At 39.5% G+C, this 22,393-nt stretch overlaps 1 protein-coding gene across 7 annotated transcripts in view; it reads left to right on the top strand.

Moving 5' to 3' along the window:
- The window catches only part of PDE7A (phosphodiesterase 7A), a 126,784-nt gene extending 108,593 nt beyond the window's left edge, over positions 1–18,191 (top strand). For 6 of the 7 annotated variants that reach the window (XM_015454902.4, XM_015454906.4, XM_073998864.1 and 3 more), the window contains 6 exons: positions 6,764–6,895; positions 7,100–7,191; positions 9,198–9,342; positions 9,767–9,863; positions 10,520–10,600; positions 14,919–16,731. In XM_015454902.4, coding sequence (XP_015310388.3) covers positions 6,764–6,895; positions 7,100–7,191; positions 9,198–9,342; positions 9,767–9,863; positions 10,520–10,600; positions 14,919–15,124 — 753 coding nt within the window. In that variant the 3' untranslated portion in view covers positions 15,125–16,731. Of the gene's footprint in view, positions 1–6,763; positions 6,896–7,099; positions 7,192–9,197; positions 9,343–9,766; positions 9,864–10,519; positions 10,601–14,918; positions 16,732–17,774 lie in introns of those variants that run through there. The other variant, XR_001492962.4, reaches the window with a different exon arrangement.
- Positions 18,192–22,393: the final 4,202 nt, after the last annotated feature.

The raw sequence follows: 22,393 nt of genomic DNA, 5'->3' as shown, positions 1-22,393 counted from the left end.
CTTCTGATTATTTAGGAGATCATAGAATATGTGAAAATTCCCCAGTTTTTTTTAAGTATATGTATCATAACTTTTTAAAAAATCAACTTTATTGTAGTAGAACTTATATGCAGTAATTTAGTGCATACATTTTATGTGTACAGTTTTGACAAATGTATACTCCCAATCACCCAACTGCTTTTTTTTCTAAGAGACAGGGTTTCACAGTGTTGCCCAGACTGGAGTGCAGTGGCGTGGTTATGGCGTACTGCAGCCTCGACATCCTGGGCTCAAGCTGGAGCTAATTTTTCAAATTTTTGTAGAGATGGGGTCTCACTCTATTGCCCACCCCAATTTTTAAATCAAAGTTTAAAAAAACTCTGGGCCAAGACTGCATCCTCTGTTTGAGAATGTTGTGGGAGAGATTGATGAGTATTCACCATACAGTCTGGTAAGTGGAAAGATGGTAATAAGTTCTCTGCAGCACACAGGACGGTTAACCTGCTCACTGAAGGCTTCTGCACTCCCATCTCCCTCTGGGCACACCCAACCCAAGCCAGGGGCAAGGAAATCTGGGTGATGCCAGGTGAGCAGGGCAGGGACACGTGAACAAAAATTAATAAAACCATGATTTTGAACACTTTTTGCCTGTGGAGTTCTGATAATACTTAAACACTTTTCATCCTTAACATACTCATTGAACACTACCCAAGGCTTCAATTAAGGATATAGATAAAATCACAAAGCCCTACAATGCAAGCATTTCCCTTGTCCCTTATCATAGTGAACATTTTTAAATGGAGTCACCCAGGGCTGGGTGCGGTGACTCATGCCTGTAATTCTAGCACTTTGGGAAGCTGAGGCGGATGGCTTGCTTGAGCCCAGGAGTTTGAGACCAGCTTGGTAAGACCTCATCTCTTTTATTCAAAAAAAGAAAGAAAACAAACAAACAAACAAAAACAGAGTCACTCAAAGTTTTAAAAGTGAATTCTAAAAAATTTGAAGTAGATCCAGGTGCGGTGGCTCATGCCTGTAATCTCGATATTTTGGGAGGCCAGGGCAAGAGGATTACTTGAAGCCAGGAGTTTGAGACCAACCTGGGCAATACAGCAAGACCCCATCTCTAAAAAAAAATAAAAAGTTAGATGGGCATGGTGGTGTGTACCTGTGGTCCCAGCTACTTTGGAGGCTGACTCAGGAGGATCACTTGAGCCTGAGAGGTCCAGCAGAGAGTAGTGATAGTGCAACTGCACTGCAGCCTGGGTGACGCCCTATCTTTAGATAGATAGATAGGATGGATTAGATAGATGCCTGAAGATTGTATCTCTTACTCCTGAGCCTTCGCATAGCATCACATGTTTTACACTCTTTGAACATCTGCCACATGCCAGGCTCTATCCTGGTGCTAGGAATGTGGTGGTGAGCAGAGTAGGAATGATCCCTGTCTTCATGAAGTGTACATCCCAGTGGGGGAGGCAGTCATTAAACAAATAGATAAATAGAATTTTGATCAAAATAATATGTTAGTGGCCTGGCATGATGGCTTACCCCTGTAATCCCAGCATTTTGGGAGGCCGAGGCTGGTGGATCACCTGAGGTCAGGAGTTTGTGACCAGCCTGGCCAACATGGTGAAACCCCATCTCTACTAAAAATACAAAAATTAGCTGGGTGTGGCGGCGGGTACCTGTAATCCCAGCTACCTGGGAGGCTGAGGCATGAGCATTGCTTGAACCTGGGAGGCAGAGGTTCCAGTGAGCCAAGATCACGCCACTGCATGCCAGTCTGGGTGACACAGCGAAACTCAGTCTAAAATAATAATAATAATAATACGCTAGAGAATGACCAGGTGGATGGCAAGAGTTTTACAACTTTAGATAGGGTGATCAGAAATCACTTAAGTGGACAGTACATAACTAAGGAGTCATCCATAAAAAAGTCCAGGTACAGATGGAATAGTAAATAGAAAGACTTAAGTATATATATTTTGTGAGAAATTTGTTTTCAATTTTTATACCTTATAATTTATATGGAAGAGCTAATTCTTGGACTCTTGTCTATATGAAAAAAAGAAATATTTCAAGCCAAAGAAATTACTGGAAATTTTGGAGACAAACTCATCTCTCTCTATATGCATTGTCACTAACTTGAGTATTTATTTTTTATGTCCTCAAGGCTGAAGTTATGTGGATTATAAAGCATTTTGTTCAAGTTGAGTCCAAAGTCTCCTTGATTGATTGACACTGGTAACATTCATAGTTGTCAGCCGAGGACATTGTGATTTTCCCTTTGTTTCCTATTTTAATGTTTAGTTTCATGTTTCTGTAATGAGTTTAGTTACTTTACTTAATAACTATACTTAAACTAAGTCTAGATAAGAATTACGCTTACACATCTCAGACATAAACCCACTGTAGCACTGAACCTTTAAACTTTGCTCTACTTGTCCCTGGCAGTTGACAAAAGAACCTGGCCCCCCACATCCCTCCCTGGCCCCTGCATCCTTCCCTTTGATATCAGCGAGACTGGTAATGGTTGGATTGCCTTTCTTATGAATGTACACTTATTCATGCTCTGAGTAGATGCTAATTGCTAGTGACAAAAATATGAATAAGATAGGAATTCTGGCCGGGCGTGGTGGCTCAAGCCTGTAATCCCAGCACTTTGGGAGGCCGAGACGGGCGGATCACGAGGTCAGGAGATCGAAACCATCCTGGCTAACACGGTGAAACCCCGTCTCTATTAAGAAATACAAAAAACTAGCTGGGCGAGGTGGCGGGCGCCTGTAGTCCCAGCTACTCGGGAGGCTGAGGCCGGAGAATGGCGTGAACCCGGGAGGCGGAGCTTGCAGTGAGCTGAGATCCGGCCATTGCACTCCAGCCTGGGCGACAAAGCGAGACTCCGTCTCAAAAAAAAAAAAAAAAAAAAAAAAAAGATAGGAATTTTGGCCCCCAGAATCTTACTTGTAAAACATGGGAACCTTACGTGGAAACCACAAGAATGTCAGGCCTCTAGGACAGGAATTTTTGTCTGTCTGTCCCCTAATATTTACCTGTCCCCTAAAACAGCACCAGCACATGGTAGGTGCTTGGTGAATATGAGCTGTTAATGAATGATATTGTATATGGGCTTTATCGTTGGCTGGGTTTACTCTAACTGTTCTCTGTTTTTATGTTTTTGTTTTGTTCTGTTTTGTTTTTCAGATGGAGTCTTGCTCTGTCGCCCAGGCTGGAGTGCAGCGGCACGATCTCAGCTCACTGCAACCTCCGCCTCCTGGGTTCGAGCGATTGATTCTCTTGTCTCAGCCTCCCAAGTAGCTGATAGGCGTGTGCCACCATGGCCAACTAATTTTTGTGTTTTTAGTAGAGATGGGGTTTCACCATGTTGGCCTGGCTGGTCTCGAACTCCTGACCTCAAGTGATCTGCCTGCCTCGGTCCTGCAAAGTGCTGGGATTACAGGCATGAGCCACTATGCCCAGCCTAGTTCTCTGTTTTTAGACCTCTAGAGCAGTGGCCCCCAACCTTTTTGGCACTAGGGACCAGTTTCGTGGAAGACATGTTTTCCTTGGATGGGGAGGGGGATGGTTTCGGGATGAAACTGTTCCACTTCAGATCATCAGGCATTAGATTCTTATAAGAAGTGTGCTGGCTGGGCACAGTGGCTCACACCTGTAATCCCAGCACTTTGGGAGGCTGAGGCAGGCGGATCACAATCTGAGGTCGGGAGTTCGAGACCAGCCTGACTAACATGGAGAAACCCTGTCTGTACTAAAAATACAAAAATAGCTAGGGGTGGTGGCGCATGCCTGTAATCCCAGCTACTTGGGAGGCTGAGGCAGGAGAATCGCTTGAACTCGGGAGGCGGAGGTTGCAGTGAGCCAAGCTTGCGCTGTTACTCTCCAGCCTGGGCAACAAGGGCAAAACTCCGTCTCAAAAAAAAAAAAAAAAGAAGTGCGCAACCTAGATCCCTCATGTGCACAGTTGACAATAGGGTCTGTGCTCCTATGAGAATCTACTGCTTCCAAGGCAGAGCTCGGGCAATAATGCTCACTGGCTGGCAGCTCACCTCCTGCTCTGCACTGGTTCCTATCAGGTTCCTAACAAGCCACGAATCAGTACCGGTCCATGGTCTGGGGATTGAGGAGCCCTGCAAGGACCGCCTTGTCCTTTTGCCTTCTGTGTGTGGGAAGTTCATTTCTTTCAGTAATTTCTCAGGATGGACATAATGTGTCAAGAATCTGTCTTCACTAGGCAGGGCATGGCGGATCACCTGAGGTTAGGAATTTGAGACCAGCCTGGCCAACAAGGTGAAACCCCATCTCTACCAAAAGTACAAAAAAAAAAAAAAAAGAAAAAATTAGCTAGGCATGGTGGTAGGTGCCTGTAATCCCAGCTGCTTAGGAGCCTGAGTAAGAGAATTGATTGAACCAGGGAAGGCAGAGGCTGCAGTGAGCCGAGATTGCACCACTGCACTCCAGCCTGGGCGACAGCAAGACTCTGTCTCAAAAAAATAGAATCTGTTTTCAGAGGTAGCATCATTAGGAAAAATAAAAATACAATATTGATTCAGAACATTTTATCTCACTAAACTGCTCTCCTCCATGATAGCGCCACCTCCTTTTTACCCTCAGCAAGCCACCAGTATCTCAGGTACCTTCTTTCTGCTATTTCTACTACATTTTTGATTTGCCAATTTAGCCAAAAAAAAAAAAAAAAAAAAGCTACCACCAACAAAACTTACTGTGATAACCATTACAATGGGAAATCATAAGGGCTGGCAGGCAATGAAAACAGTAAGTTTTTCACTGAACACAGCAAAACTCACCACTTAATACTTTTCTATTTTATTGAAAAAGAACCCTAATGATGGCTTTGCAGATACAAGTAAAATCTGACCTTCACATATGTTAAATAATTTGTAGTTTCTTTTCTGGACATTTCTTTGTTGTCAGCTCTTACCAGATACAATCACAGAATGGAAATAACATCTGTCTTTTAATCCACCTTAAAAAGTTAAGTTACTGAAGTCCTTGTCTTTGTTATAATACTGAAAATTGTCTTTCCGATGGAAGGTTTTTGTTTTTTTTTCTACAAGCAGAAGTGTTACATTTTTATATCAAATATTTTTTGAATATGTGTGATTTGTTTTTAAAGTTACTTTCTCTTCACAGAATTTTTGAGAATTCATTTACTTTTTTTCATGTTCCTATTTTTAATGGTTAACTCTTCAGTATACCTGAGATTGTTTTGATGTTGTGTGCAGTCATACGTTAATTTTTCGAATCAGTGTAATTTGGGATTATTGTATTCTCCCAGGATGTCTATTCTTCTGCCAATAAGAATGTCACCCCTTTGCACACTGCCTGATAAATCACATGTTCATAAGACATAGACAGCCGTGCCGTTCATGTGTATGTCAAGGAAGGGAGATTGCTTTAGATCCTATGCATTCTGTTCATCTTCATTATTAAAGCAGTGCTTTAGAATGCTTTATTTTTTGAATGCTTTCGTATATCCTAAAGAGGAAATAATTTTCTTCATCTTCTCCTATTCATTGACCTTCTCCATGTACTAATTATATGCGATACAAAAATAAATAATATGCATCTCTGCTTCCAGGTAGGTTCCAGTTTTCCAGGAGATTCAAGCCCTCAGACAGTGATCTCTCTGACTGAGATGAACTTAACACAGGGAGTAGAAAGAGATGATCGATTCATTCTAGCAGAGAAAGAAAATAATAGAATTTGAATCTAAATTTATTTTTTATCTCATTTTTAAAATTTTCAGTTTTTATATTCATTGTATAATAACATATAAATGTTAGTTCATTATAATAATCTGTAAGTAAATATACTTAATATTAGTGGTGTATGCTCCAAAGTTTTCACTGTTAGAGCACAGGATCACTACAGTTTAGTCAGCACTGTCCTAACGTAAACCTAAATAATACCATGCTCTGATGAGTGGTATTGTGGCAGGCCATGCGGTGCTGTGGGAACACAAATCTGGCCAAGTTTGCCAGAAAATGAGAGGTGATTCCTGAAAAATAGGTGATATAGTCAAGGTGATCTTTTTTATCACTGAACATTTGTCAGCTAATCACAAAGTTTTATTTATTGTGATTATTATATCAAGTAAGTTTGGTAATGATTATTGAGAATAAAGTTACAATTTCTGATGTACAAGATTGCTTTCCCTGACATGAATACATTGTGTCATTGTTATGAATGTATCCATCCATTGAGGGAGGATTTTATCACAGACTTGACACAGACTTCCACTTAGCATGATTACTCATTAGCCTCCTTAAACATCAGGACTACAGGAATAACCTTATATTTTAGATTACATTATTGAAATCCAATAACCAGTTTGTTGATAAACACCCTTAAAATATTAGGTCTTTTTTTTCAGTAATGGCTACAGTAATAAAAATGTGCCAAACTGTGTTTGTCATTTTAAAGCCATTATTTCTCAAAAAGAATGGTTTATGCTTTAGCTGCCATTTTAATTAAGCTTGTTAAAAATGAAATGGCCTAAGGATGAGTTCTGTAAACTCCACGTGGGCAGGGCCACTGTTGTATCATGCCTTTGCCAGTGTGGTGATGAGGAGGCCAGGACCTGGCAGGTGTGCTTGGTGGACCTAATGAACAACTGCCTGAAGAATGACGTGAAGAGGGAGGAGATTGCCACCACTGCCACTGGCTGCTAATTCAAAACTACTGTGATGGCATAGAGCTTATTTTAGATATATCTGTGATTCATTATTCTTTTGTCACACTTCAGCTTGCCAATTCTGTAACTCCTTGGGATATCTTGCTGAGCTTAATTGCAGCTGCCACTCATGATCTGGATCATCCAGGTGTTAATCAACCTTTCCTTATTAAAACTAACCATTACTTGGCAACTTTATACAAGGTTAGTGCAATTTTATCATCAAGACTTACTATTTTTTGCATTCTAGAAAATGTTTCATATTTTGAAGAAATGAAAGTAATGAAAATAAATTCTCAGTGAATGTTAGAATTTTAACCAGATTAATATTGCTAACAGTATTGTTAGTAATGATATGTCCAGAAAGAGACGTATCATTAAGTAACTCAGAAACGTCCTTTGTTGTAGAATACCTCAGTACTGGAAAATCACCACTGGAGATCTGCAGTGGGCTTATTGAGAGAATCAGGCTTATTCTCACATCTGCCATTAGAAAGCAGGTAGGTTGGATTAAGACAAATTTAATTTGTTACTGGTTATAGAAGTTAAGTTGGTAAAGTAATTTTATAAAGTTTTGTTTTTTTGTTTTTGAGTAATTTTATAAAGTTTTAAAAATTGTAATATTCAGGTGTTCCGCAGTTTTCAGTGTTTGTCAAATAAATTATATACAATTTTAATAATTTAGACCTATCCTACTGTATAGTCGGTAACATTTTAATGGATAGTTATTTTTATGAAAGACTATTCCATGGATTTGAATACTGTAAAATCACTCCGAATACACAATGGCTCAGGCATAGTTTACTGCTTATTTACATAAATAGATATTACATATTTCCATACTCAGCTGAATAAAACCTTAAGGTCTAGGTATAAAGGTTAAGTGGATGGAATGTAAACATTCTATTATATTAAATAGATTTATTAAAATCTGTTCCCAGAAGTTTTCAAAACTGACAAGAAAGTAAAGACAGTGCCTTAATATCTTCAATAGCATAATCCTGGAGTCACACTTCTGGAGCCATAGGATACAATAATGAATGAAAACCCTAATATTTTAGAAAAAAAAATAAGTGGGCTATTTTAGAACCTAATAAAGAGCATTAATGTGAATAACACGATGGTGATGGTTTATAAAATCTCACATCATTGCCGTAGCGTGGTCCACACACAAGCTTTTTAGTAATGTTATACTGAGGGAAAATGCAAGTCACGAAACCATGAAAGTGGATCGAAACCATCCACGTCAAGAAAAGTGGTGAGGCATAAAAATATGTTTGAGTATTAAAATTTAAGTTCCACCTGCTGTTCTATGGTTTCCCTTTCGTAATTTAAAACAACTTTATAAAAAACTAAGTATTTTATGTAATGACCGTGAGAAAAAAGTTGGACTTTATTTTTTATTTTTTTAAATCTTTATTCACAGATACCATTTGGAGTATGACAATACTTCTGGTACATAAAATCATTTTTTGCTGTAGTACAAATATGAAAATTGCTTAAACACACTGTATATGTAAATTATGATCTTAAAATTAAGACAGATTAAAATGTTTGCTTCATTATTCCCTTTTTAAAAATCATGTTTTGCATTTGATGATTAACTCTGTTGAGTTCTCAGATTTAATAAAAATGGAAATAAGGAATACTACCTAATAGCATTATTTAATGTTTTCTTCATTTAGAGTTTGCTTTATTTAATATTCAGTATTGTGAGTCTTTGTATCTATTTGACAGCTCTTTACTGATCATTATACAGAGATAGTGTTTGCTATGGCCCATTAAAACAAAATGCAAGAATTTTTTTTAAAGTGTATTTATCTTGTTAAGTGACCTGAGGCAGTTTTATAAATGATGTATGTATTTGCTGTTTGTATTAACATGTTACCTTTTTCCTTCCAGAAAAAGTGGATATTCATTTACAGATAACTGATTGGTTCTTGAGTTTAACCTTGAAAACACAGTTGACTCTGAACTTTATTAAGTTGCTCAGGGGAATTGCAACAGGCATCTTAGTCAAAATGTCTGTAGGAGTCAGCTATTGAATGGGTCATTGTTCTTTCTATTTGAATCTTCCTTCTGCCTTCAGATCTCAGGCACTAAAAAGGAAACCAAAGTTGTGTCATTACCCTCAGCACGAGAATTTTCCAGCAAAGAATCCCAGCAAGGAACTTTCCCAAACAACATACCAATGTTATATTGATTTTTGTTTTTTAAGCAAATAATACCACCTTGACTGGCAAAATAAAGGCTCTCCTTTTGGAATGTTTGCATATTGGTATTTTCCTACAAACTCTCTTGGTTTTAGTTTTGATTATTTTAATAGCTTTTTTTGAAGCATTCCATAAAACTCATTTTTTTGTGTGATAAATTTTAAGTTGAATGATAGTTGGATATTTTAGGGTACTATAAAGCCTTCTGATTATTATGGTTAAGAAAAAAAAATCAAGAAGTAAACATTTAATTGAAAGTCTTATATTTTCTGTTTGTATTTCTCTAATTCCAGGCAACAAATGGAGACACAGATAGGTGCTCTGATACTAGCCACAGACATCAGTCGCCAGAATGAGTATCTGTCTTTGTTTAGGTCCCATTTGGATAGAGGTGATTTATGCCTAGAAGACACCAGACATAGACATTTGGTTTTACAGGTAAAATGGGGCTTGGAAACATTCTATTTCTAGGATAAATTATGTGACTGTCAAACTAAAAAATGAAATATTCTAGTGTAGTTTTTCAGAGTGGTTAAATCTTGAGGGCAAGCTAAGGAATTTCCTTCAGTTAGCACACACTCCTTCCAGAAGGAGATCACTGGTGAATCTGCTACCGAGGAAGGCATCATCGGTTATGTTTTTCATACTCAAGATTTCTGCTGAAGACAATTTTTACAAGATTAGGGTACCAATTAAGAAATAGCATTTTATTCTCATAAATTCTTACATCTAAAAATAGGAGAATTATATTTCTGGCTTATTTATTTATATTTATGGTTAATCCAGTCCTTGCACTTGGTTCTTTGGTATTATTGTCAAGTGTGTATATATCTTAAAACAATATTAATGTTTTGTTTGCTAGATGGCTTTGAAATGTGCTGATATTTGTAACCCATGTCGGACCTGGGAATTAAGCAAGCAGTGGAGTGAAAAAGTAACGGAGGAATTCTTCCATCAAGGCACGTTACAGTATTGAGCGATAATTAATCTATCCAGTTCATTTTTTTAACATCATAAGAATAAAATAACTCAGTAATTTATACGGGTCTAACAGCAGAGTCTTGATATTTTTAGTAACAATTCACAATAGATATACATATAATCAATACTCTACAAATTGAGCATCTGTTTTGAAAATCAGAAGTCCTCTTTTGGAATGATCAGATATATTTATGCATTTATGAGTATAGATAGATTAGGTTTGGCATTTTGCTGTACAGAAAGACTTCCCTGAACTTGTTTTATCCTTGTCATGTGTGGAGGGCCATACGAACATGAAAAACTTGTGTATGTGTAATTTAAAGCCCAGATCCAGGAATCTTTATTTCATGAACCTTCCTTTCAAGTTGTATATTAATGTGTTATAAATTACAGTCTTGGGATGACATCTGGTGAAAGTTTTCTACCTCTTGCATTTAAATAAAAATACCAGCTTGGCAATCTCTTCTATGTGTGAATAACTTAAAAGTTTAAAAAGAACTAATTGTGAAGCTGTCCTCTCATGAGGATTAAGTGTGTTTTTCCTAAGAAATGCACAGGTATGTTGAAGCCTTTACTTATGTATTTAACCAGTAGATATTCTTCATATTAATACTCCTCTTTTTTTCATTTATAGGAGATATAGAAAAAAAGTATCATTTGGGTGTGAGTCCACTTTGCGATCGTCACACTGAATCTATTGCCAACATCCAGATTGGTAACTATACATATTTAGATATAGCTGGTTAGAAAAATGCCACTGTTTTTATCAAGAAGGGAAATATATTTGAAATATAAAATATTAAAATTATGCTCATTTCTATTTTTTAAAATAATTTAAGAAATTTTACCCTTGTTTTCCCTTGTTAACGACTTTTCTAATTCTCATTTAATTTTGGATGTAAAAAGCATATTTTTGCAGAACAGGCAGCAGCAATAACTTGTTTCTGTTCTTATGTAAATAAGAATCCATTATTTGCCCATGTGGAAGCTTATTTTGCATCATTTGGGACTGCCATTTAAAAATGGATAGGTAAACAAAGAAATGACAAAAGTAAGATAAGTAACAATGGATAGGTGACCCACTGAGCTTGATCATAATATGAAGACCAGCTTCTGCCACTGCCTTTCCGGACTCTTACCACTGCCTGTTGATTCAATCTAACTCTTCAACATCCTAGACAGCCCCTTATAATCTAGCTTCAAATGCTCTGCAGCCATCTTGCCCCAGCTTCCCTCTCACTTGCCTGCAGCATCTCGGGACGCTTCTGTGTTTCCCAAGTCCACGCTGTTCTTTCACTCTTTGTGCCTCACCAGTGCTTTCCATGTGCCTCATAGAGTTATTTTTCTTGAAGAGCCAGCTCAAATGTCACCTTCTCCAGAAGCTGCTTTCCACTTGCTTTAGGCGGCGTCAGTCACTTTTCTTCCAGATTCCAAAGTGCCTGATCCACTTGGTTGTGTATTCCTGGAGCCTAGCACCACACCAGAAGCAGGAGGCCCTTAAGAACTATGTGTTGAGTGAACTACTAACTGTAATATTACAGAAAGCATAATGAAAGTGTCCTGTGACTGAAGTATGTGTAGCTTGTTGCAGAAGTTCACAGGAAGGTTGACTAGGATTGAGTGTGTTGGGCTTTGGGTATAAAGGAGGGGGATTCTGCAGGGGCAGTAGCCCAACAAGGAATAGAGAGAGGAGCGTGATTTGGGTAGCTGGTGTTAAATAGGGCCTTTGAGAATCAGACTGAACACAGTGAAATACGTGCCCAAAGTTCAGAAAGATGAGGTTTCCAGAAACTCAGAAGGTAGCACAATATGTGCTACATTGTGATTGCAATGGATACTGGTGGAAGAAAGTGTGTAGTGGCCGATTTGACTGCAGAGTGACAGGTAGAGAAGGGAAGGGCATGTAGAAGTGTGGCCCAGACTTTAGGAGTGTGAGGGATGCCGAATCTCCCAGAGAGCTCAGACTGGCTAGGAATGCTGAGGGTAGCAGATGCTTTTCTTTTGGGAGGATAGTGAAACAATTTAGAACCAGATATGCTTTGTCTTGATTCTAAAGTAGAATAATCTTCAAATGCAAAAGAATACATTAGAAATGGACAAAAGTAATCCCAGCACTTTGGGAGGCCGAGGCGAGCTGATCACTTGAGGTCAGGAGTTCGAGACCAGCCTGGTCAAGATAGTGAAAGCCCCACCTCTACTAAAAATACAAAAATTAGCTGGGCATGATGGCCACTCGAGAGGCTGAGGTAGGAGAATCACTTGAACCTGGGAGGCAGAGGTTGCAGTGAGCTGATATTGTGCCACTGCATTCCATCCTGGGCAACAGAATGAAACTCCATCTCAAAAATAAATAAATAAATAAAATGGACAAAAGAGAACTGAATCGAAGACAGGTGAATGGGTAGTCAACTCAGTTACTTTTAATATTAAATGTATTTTTATCTGAGTAAACTACTCCCTTGTTTAATGGGAGAACTTGCAAATGAGATTTAAAACATTGCACTTTTTATAAGGTAACAACTAGATCCCTTTCACTGTTCATCTCAAGCTATTGATCTTGTCAGTGTTGTACAGATCTAGAATGACTTGTCAGGGATAAGGTCGCTGATCTGATGGTGATCGTTAACATCTGCTGACTACACACGACAACCCTAGGGGACAGGTGCTTTAAGCATCCTTATTTTCAGATAGTTTGCCCACTTCATGCAGTTAACAGGTGTTGGTGTTGGCCTTCAATCCAGGTCTTTCTGACATCAAATCCAATCCCAGCCTCTTAGCAACTCACCGAGCAGTGATTACTACTCCCCGGCATCGGGGCAGTATGTACAAGTCATGTTGAACTAATACAGTTTCCTTCTTTGATAGGAATACTAATTTTGTTGAACAAGAAAATATCATGTACTGGGTAAGAGTAAGGCATCTGACAAGGCGTCCTGTGAAATCTGTGAAGATAAAGTAGAGGCTTGTGGGGCCAGTACAATTAAATGGATTCACAAATGGTCGAACAGCTGTGTTCGAGGTACTAATTAATAGAGAGTCCTGCCCTCCGAGAGAGAGGCTGTGTCCGTGGCTCTGGCCTGTTCATTTTTATCAAGTATTTAAGACCTAAAAGAAATTTTAGGTTAACATAGAGCCAGAAGTGATAGCTAATTTGTTGGCTGTTGGAGGTAAGATCCCCAAGGATCTCAACCAGTTGGAACAGTGGGAGGGATGAAATAAGGTGAATGGTGTGAAACCTATAATAATAAGGGCCTGCATGTGGGTACACAACTCGTGGCTCATGACTTTATGGCACATAGGAAAGACAGGGCTTTGGGTGGCTGGCTCAACATGACACTGTAGTGTGAGGATGGCTGCCAGAAAGCTGCTGTGTGCTTTGACTCTAATGACACTTTTCTATGTTTGCTATCTCTTTCTCCTCACCAGAACATAAGCTCCTTGAGGGCAGGGATCTTATCTGTCTTATTCACTGCTATATACCCAGCCACCCTGGCACAGTGCCAGGGACATAGTAGGTTCTCAGTAAATATGTGTGGAGGGAATGGATCAATGAAAGCAAGCCTTATTGCACATATTGTACATAATATTTCAGATACCATAATTATGTACACTTAAAAATTCAGCCATCAGACCATATATAACTTTCCTGATTAAAAGTAGTGGATGCTAATTGCTTTAATTCTGGTGAGATTCTTATGTTGGATAAATGGAACCTATGTTGTCTGTGTTCTACATGGTCTTTTGCTGCAATGAATCTTGGATATGAAGACAATTTTAAAGCAGTGATAGAATCTGAACGTATATTTTCCCCATTCTTAACAGATCAAAATGTGAGAAAGATGTTATTTGTTCCCGATATATAATATGATTTGATTGATAGCTATTTTCTAGAGGGCTTCTTTTGACCCTGTGTAAGATACTACTTAGTATTAAGTCAGATCTAATGTGCAGCGGAGTGCTGTATAACCTAAAGATGCAGACAATCCTGAAATCACTCATTTTCCTTTTCTGACTGTGAATTAAGGGAGATTATATTAATTGTTTATCAAATAGGTCTCTGGTACACATTTGGTGTTCACTTTAATTATTTTTTTTCACTAACCCCACCTGTTATTTTTAGACTGACTCTTATCATAAGTTTTGGCTTTATAAATTCTGAGTTAAATAAAATGACCAATTGTAATCATGACCAGGCATGAAGATTCCATCCCTGAGGGGTAAAGCAGTAGACTACTGCCAGCTCCACTTCAGTTCAGGCCACGTCACCCTCAGTCCTGAAGGAGACCCCTTCTTAGCCTCCAGTTGTTGCCCTGCAACTCTGCCTCAAATTGGGTTATGGCCGGGTATCCTCAGAGTTGATATGGCCAGTGTACGTTTGCTTAAGTAGAAGAATGTAGTTGTGCCACTGAGAAGGATAACCGGAAAAGATTGGATATGTTTGTCAGTTCACTTTTACATTGAGTTACTTAAGAAATCAGTTCTTCAAAGCAAATATGTACATTTATAGACTCTGTCACCTACACACTCACAGGAATCTCTTTTTTTTTTTTTTTTTTGAGACGGAGTCTCGCTGTGTTGCCCAGGCTGGAGCACAGTGGCGCGATCTCCACTCACTGCAAGCTCCGCCTCCCAGATTCACGACATTCTCCTGCCTCAGCCTCCCATGTAGCTGGGACTACAGGCACCCGCCACTGTGCGTGGCTAATTTTTTTATTTTTAGTAGAGACAGGGTTTCACCGTGTTAGCCAGGATGGTCTCGATCTCCTGACCTCGTGATTCGCCTGTCTCTGCCTCCCAAAGTGCCGGGATTACAGGTGTGAGTCACCGCGCCCAGCCAAGAAATCAGTTCTTCAAAGCAGATATGTACATTTATAGACTGTGTCACCTACACACGCACAGGAATCTTTTGAAAAATAAGATCTAGGTAATACTGGAGTAGGACGTAGGAAGGTTAACACTGTATAGATGATGTTTTAAAGATAAGAGTTTCAGCATATATGTTAATAACTTTTTCTTCTATTTATTTTCTCAAGGTTTTATGACTTACCTAGTGGAGCCTTTATTTACAGAATGGGCCAGGTTTTCCAATACAAGGCTATCCCAGACAATGCTTGGACATGTGGGGCTGAATAAAGCCAGCTGGAAGGGACTGCAGAGAGAACAGTCCAGCAGTGAGGACACTGATGCTGCATTTGAGTTGAACTCACAGTTATTACCTCAGGAAAATCGGTTATCATAACCCCCAGAACCAGTGGGACAAACTGCCTCCTGGAGGTTTTTAGAAATGTGAAATGGGGTATTGAGGTGAGAGAACTTACTCTTGACTGCCAAGGTTTCCAAGTGAGTGATGCCAGCCAGCATTATTTATTTCCGAGATTTCCTCTGTTGGATCATTTGAACCCACTTGTTAATTGTAAGACCTGAACATACAGCAATATGAATTTGGCTTTCATGTGGAACCTTGAATATGCAAAGCCCAGCAGGAGAGAATCCGAAAGGAGTAACAAAGGAAGTTTTGATATGTGCCACGACTTTTTCAAAGCATCTAATCTTCAAAACGTGAAAGTTGAATTGTTCAGCAACAATCTCTTGGAATTTAACCAGTCTGATGCAACAATGTGTATCTTGTACCTTCCACTAAGTTCTCTCTGAGAAAATGGAAATGTGAAGTGCCCAGCCTCTGCTGCCTCTGGCAAGACAATGTTTACAAATCAACTCTGAAAATATTGGTTCTAAATTGCCTTGGAGCATGATTGTGAAGGAACCACTCAAACAAATTTAAAGATCAAACTTTAGACTGCAGCTCTTTCCCCCTGGTTTGCCTTTTTTCTTCTTTGGATGCCACCAAAGCCTCCCATTTGCTATAGTTTTATTTCGTGCACTGGAAACTGAGATTTATCATAGAGTACCGCCAAGCTTTCACTCCAGTGCTGTTTGGCAATGCAATTTTTTTTTAACAATTAGTTTTTAATTTGGGGCGGGAGGGGAAGAACACCAATGTCCTAGCTGTATTATGATTCTGCAGTGAAGACATTGCATGTTGTTTTCACTACTGTACACTTGACCTGCACATGCGAGAAAAAGGTGGAATGTTTAAAACACCATAATCAGCTCAGGGTATTTGCCAATCTGAAATAAAAGTGGGATGGGGAAGTGTGTCCTTCAGATCAAGGGTACTAAAGTCCCTTTCGCTGCAGTGAGTGAGAGGTATGTTGTGTGTGAATGTATGGATGTGTGTTTGCGTGCATGTTTGTGCATGTGTGACTGTGCATGTTATGTTTCTCCATGTGGGAAGAGATTTGAAATGTAAGCTTTTATTTATTATTTTAGAATGTGACATAATGAGCAGCCACACTCGGGGGAGGGGAAGGTTGGTAGGTAAGCTGTAACAGATTGCTCCAGTTGCCTTAAACTATGCACATAGCTAAGTGACCAAACTTCTTGTTTTGATTTGAAAAAAGTGCATTGTTTTCTTGTCCCTCCCTTTGATGAAACGTTACCCTTTGACGGGCCTTTTGATGTGAACAGATGTTTTCTAGGACAAACTATAAGGACTAATTTTAAACTTCAAACATTCCACTTTTGTAATTTGTTTTAAATTGTTTTATGTATAGTAAGCACAACTGTAATCTAGTTTTAAGAGAAACCGGTGCTTTCTTTTAGTTCATTTGTATTTCCCTTGTTACTGTAAAAGACTGTTTATTAATTGTTTACAGTTTGTTGCAACAGCCATTTTCTTGGGAGAAAGCTTGAGTGTAAAGCCATTTGTAAAAGGCTTTGCCATACTCATTTTAATATGTGCCTGTTGCTGTTAACTTTTGATGAATAAAAACCTATCTTTTCATATTTTTATCTTTGACATTTACCTTTTAACTCAATCCTTTGGAACACAGTGCTAAATTACAAGGAAATCAAAGGTAGCTTCTTGGCTCTTGCATTCATCCCTCAGATGTTTACTCAGTCCGAGCTTATCTACTAATGTCTCACCTTGCAAGTGAGTAGGCCGAAGCCCAGTTAGGGCTGTTCGGCGTCCTGACTAACACAGGGGAGAGGTCAGCTTTGAGCCAGGCCTTTTGTTCCCACAGTGGTGAACTGCCTAAGACATCAGCAACTCTTGCAAGTACTAAAATACTAGTTGTATTTATTTCTATCAATCATTGGCCTTTTTAAAGTGATAAGAAAAGGCTACTCCATTCTACTTGATTGATACCAATGTAAAAAAGGTACCACTGTGCCATTCCTATATCTTCCCAGGTCCAATTCATTAGAAGGGATATGGTGCAAACTTCTAAGTCGAACACATTAACATTACTTGTACAGAAGAGTGTTGATGTCCAATAGAAACAGAATGCAAGCCACATAATTTTCAGTTTTCTAGTAGCCACATTTAGAAAACATGGAATTAATTTTAGTAACATCTATTCCAATATATCCAAAATATTGTATCATTTTAAAATGTCAATATAAAAACAATGAGATGTTTTACATTCTTTTGGGGGGTACTAAGTCTCTGAAATCCAGTGTATATTGTGTACTTAACAGCACATCTCAATTTGGACTAGTCATATCTCAGGCACCCAATATCCACATGGGGCTAGTGGCTACCATATTGGACAGTGTAGGTATAGATGCCTGAGGATAGTGGAGGAATATGGTCAGCTGGTCACTCTCACGAGATGGCCATACCTTGGCCAATATTTAATGTGTACAGAAAGTCTGATAAACTCAAAGATCCTTAAAAACTCAGGCGCAGTGTTTCAGTACATAGAGAGTGGAACTATCATGGCAAACCCACATTAACCAAGCTCACAGTAACTATTTTTTTAAAACACTATCAGTATTTTAATTTACAATGAGAAATGTAACTATCAATTATTCTCTCCCTTTAGGCAAATCTTCCTGGGAAGCCAAATTATGATCAGCTGGTGAGCATGGATTCTAAGCAAGGGAAGCAAGTTGCCTCGTGCACCCATGTCCCTTTGGGGATGTATCTTCTGTGATATTCATGTTTGTGGACCAGGGTACCCGCTTCCCCTGGAAGGTACTAGAGATTCTCTGCCAGTAGTTGCTTCTCCACATCAGCTTCTGATTGGCACGTCCATTAGATAACGTCATTACCTCAAGCCTTGTTTCAGTTGAGCTCACCTGGGCTCCATTCTGCCTGTATACATCATTGCTTCTGCTCCGATCCATTGTTTGTCTTATAGTTTGAAACTCAAAAGATCATCCTATTTCCACATTCTCAGGGGAACTGCGGGTGTGGCTCCCATTTCCTGGCTATGCATATAATAAACCCATTGAAAAGTTGTTTTGTTATGTATATTTGGGGATCACCTTCTATAGCCCTACTTTTTTTTTTTTTTTTTTTTTTTTGAGACAGGGTCTCATTGTTAACTAGGCTGGAGTGCAGTGGCATGATCACTGCAGCCTCCACCTCCTGGGCTTAAGTGATCCTCCCACTCAGCCTCCTGAGTGCCACCACACTGCCCAGCTAATTTTTTAAAAACATTTTTGTGGCCAGGCATGGTGGCTCACACCTGTAATCCCAGCACTTTGGGAGGCTGAGGCAGGTGGATCACCTGAGGCCGGGAGTTCAAGACCAGCCTGGCCAACATGGTGAAACCCTGTCTCTACTAAAAATACAAAAATTAGCTGGGCGTGGTGGTGCATGCCTGTAATCCCAGCAACTCGGGAGGCTGAGGCAGGAGAATCGCTTGAACCCAGGTGGCGGGGGTTGCAGGGAGCAGAGATTGTGCTACTGCACTCCAGCCTGGGCAACAGAGCAAGACTCCGTCTGGAAAAAAAAAAAAAACTTGCAGAGACAAGGTCTCACTTTGTTGGCTTGGCTGGTCTTGAACTCTTCGGCTCAAGCAGTCCTGCCACCGTGGCCTCCCAAAGTGCTGGGATTACAGGTGTGAGAGGCTTGCATCAGGCCTATAGCTCTGCTGCTTAAATAGGACCTATATTACTGGAATATTGATTTTTTTTCTAGAAAAATTTTAGGAAACAGTTAAATATTTAAAAGATTACTTTTTAAAAAAGCAAGTAAATATTACAGAACAGAATGCAAAATTTATTTTACATGGGAGACTAAAAATTTTCACACACATGGCCACCCTTTGGGCCTCCTGGCTCAACATTTCAGGGACTGAGGGAGTCTCTGCTCTAGGAGTAAAAGGTCCTTGGAGAGAAAATTTTGACAAGTCCTAACTTTAAAAAAGAAAAACAAATTGGTTCCTGGTCAATATTTGTACTCACTGTAAATGTGATGGTTTGTAATGATACTCTTTGTATAAAAGTAAAAATCCTATTTTATGTCCTTTGCAAACAAATATATTTGTACCTGAGGTACAGATTAGAGGTGCTAGTAATTCCTTGAAGACTCTGAAAATGATCTCTTTTTCCAAAATGGTTTTTTGGTTTTTATTAAACTTTCTATTTTCTTAAAACTTTCACATCAGGTATTTCCAATGTTTTCGAGCATGTATAAATATTTTAATGTATAAATGTTGTTTAAAATCCCCTCAGTCAGTATCTCCTGAGAAAATACACAGTGACCAATAGCTAATAGGAATTCAGTATTGCTTTCAAAGGAATGTGCGTATTAATCACTGTAGCATTGGCATACATTTGAAACACGGAGTAATATAGATCTGTGCAAGACTTAGCAGCTGTTCCTTGCTAATGACTTGTGTCATCTGGAAGGCCCCCAAGAGCCCATGGTCTACGGGTGGAATGACTACCACTTGGGAGTGAGCTGATGGACAGCACCCAGCAGGTCTCCTCCATCTTCCTGGCTCCTGTGCCCAGCATGGGCTGGTGTACACTGGGCCATTAATAAACGTTTGTTGAACAAATTAATTTGGAATTAATGTGTTCCCTTTTTAGCTATCAATTTATTACTAAGAGATTATATTGAAACCCTTCTGTCTATACTAGAGTCATGCGGTAAGCAGTATCCAAGTTTCTGTTGTGTGCAGAAGATAGCACTAGATGTAATAAAGAGGGTATTAAAAACTACAAACCTTGTTTTCTGTTCTCAACATGTCTGGGTGACAGAATAATATGTGCAACATGTTATATAATATGACGGGTTTCCGTATGGTGCAATATAAATAGTGTTGGGTTGTTTAGGAGAATGTAGGGTTTCGTTCAGGTAATGATAAAAATGACACCGTATCTAGTAATTCTTGTATTTATAAAATTGTTGGCTGGGTGTGGCGGTTCATGTCCATAATCCCAGCTCTTTGGGAGTCCGAAGCAGACAGATCCGACATCAGGAGTTCGAGACCACCCTGACCAACATGGCGAAACCCCATCTCTACTAAAAAAAAGTACAAAAACTAGCCGGGCATGGTGGTGTGTGCCTGTAATCCCAGCTACTGGAGAGGCAGAAGCAGGATAATCTCTTGAACCCAAGAGGCAGAGGTTACAATGAGCTGAGATTGCACCACTGCACTCCAGCCTGGGCAACAGAATAAGACTCCGTTTCAAAAATAGTTAACATCTATGACCGATAAAGTTACTTAGCCTTCAAATTTGATTCTAAAATAGTTTTAAATGTTCAATATGCTACTTTAGGTAAAATACTTTCATCAATTACATATTTTAGTCTTATACCTACACATTCTAAGTTGTCCTGAAACCCAGCTTAAAGTCTAATAGAATGGTGGGGAAGAGAGAAACAGGTTTTTTTTTTGTTTTTGGGGTGTGTGTGTGTGTGTGTGTGTTTGAGATGGAGTCTTACTCTGTTGCCCAGGCTAGAGTGGAGTGGCGTGATCTTGGCTCACTGCAACCTCCACCTTCCGGGTTCAAGCAATTCTCCTGTCTCAGCCTCCTGAGTAGCTGGGATTACAGGTGTGCCCCACCATGCCCGGCTAATTTTTGTATTTCTAGTAGAGACAGGGTTTCACCATGTTGGCCAGGCTGGTCTTGAACTCCTGACCTCAGGTAATCCACCTGCCTCAGCCTCCCAAAGTGCTGGGATTACAGGCGTGAGCCACCACACCCGGCCACTCCTGTTAATATTAGATTTCTTGTTGGCTATAATTTAAAATTGAAGCACAGCAATGTAATTGGTTTACTGAAGCTTTCCACTGGTCCCATCAATAAGTCTTTGCCAAGACATTCCATCTTGTATTACAACACCTATCTTTAAGCTGTACATTTATTTACGTGACATTTCTGAACACAGATTTGAAGTATTTCTTTATTGTTGAGCCATGTCCTGTAAAGAAACAGGAGACTGTAATGATTTCCCAAGTTCCCTTAACTTAGTTGAAATTAGTAAAAGTTACAGATCTAAAGATGAACCTTTTGAAGGAAATATTAGAAAGGATAGTGCTTGCCTTAGTCCACTCAGGCTGTTAGAACAAAGAACCAGAAACTGGGTGACTTATAAACAACAGTTATTTCTCACAGTTCTTGAGGCTGGAAATCTGAGATCCAGGTGCTGGAATGGTCAGTTCTGGTGAGCACTGTCTTTACAGCTTGTCAGACCTAGGTTTCGGTCCTTAGGCAGGTTACCTAATCTGAGTGGCTCCCTAACCTATAAACTGTCTGTTCCTTAAAGTAAAATTAACTATTGACATAAGGTAAGTGCTAAATCAAAGTCACTATGGCTATTCTTAGTTCATTTCTTGATAATTTCTACTTGTATAAATGCATGGATACAATTGTACCTCATGATATCTTTATTTGAGCTCCTGGCACTGATTCACTGTAGAGGCTTCCTACTCAAATTCATGAGGGAGAACCTGATTGGAACAGCTCATCAAGGCTGTGTCCTGGGTTACACAGCAGTCGCTGCATTACCAGGCGTGCCCCTTGCAGAAGGGAAGGCAGGGGTTGGGGGGATCTGGACAGCCCAGCCCCCGCGATAAGTACCTTACGCACTTCTCTCCCCTTGTACTCACGCTAGTATTTCAGAATGATTTCCAACTATGCTCTAGTTGTATCCTTTTTCACCCTTAAAATGATACCTAGTTTCCACAACACAGTACCTGGGGAATACACCTTCTTTCACCTTTCGATAAAAAGCGTATCTGGCTAACGAAGAGGGGCGGTCATTAGGCAACATTAACAGAATGTTTTCATACCTTTGGTTAAAACCTTGTTATGAAGAGTCTGGCCTTTCTCCCCAAATTAAGGCTTATCCAGTTGGGTTATGAAGGACTGCCCTGAGATAACCATTTGGTATGAACAGGAGGCACTGTTTGAGCTGCCTTAACGTTTACCCTCCTGAAAATGTCTAAAAGATACTTGTGTTCTACTCTGCCCTTAACAAAGGAGCCGAGCCCTCTGTGACCTTAACAAGGGGCTGGAGGATGGTATCGGAGAAGTTCCAGCTTTAGGAACATTAAGGTTTCTAGACCACATGAACTGGACTAAGGATAATAGTTTTGGGGGGAAGTGTGCAAAAGTTCTAGATCCTTACTTGGTTATGCTACTTTTATTATCCCATCCTTAAAGGATCGCTTTAAGGATCAAGACCAAGGAAGAGCTAGAT

Source organism: Macaca fascicularis, chromosome 8 (genome assembly GCF_037993035.2).
Source record: "Macaca fascicularis isolate 582-1 chromosome 8, T2T-MFA8v1.1".
NCBI lineage: Eukaryota > Metazoa > Chordata > Mammalia > Primates > Cercopithecidae > Macaca > Macaca fascicularis.
Note: the sequence above shows the minus strand (reverse complement) of the source record. Positions and strands in the feature narration are given on the sequence as shown.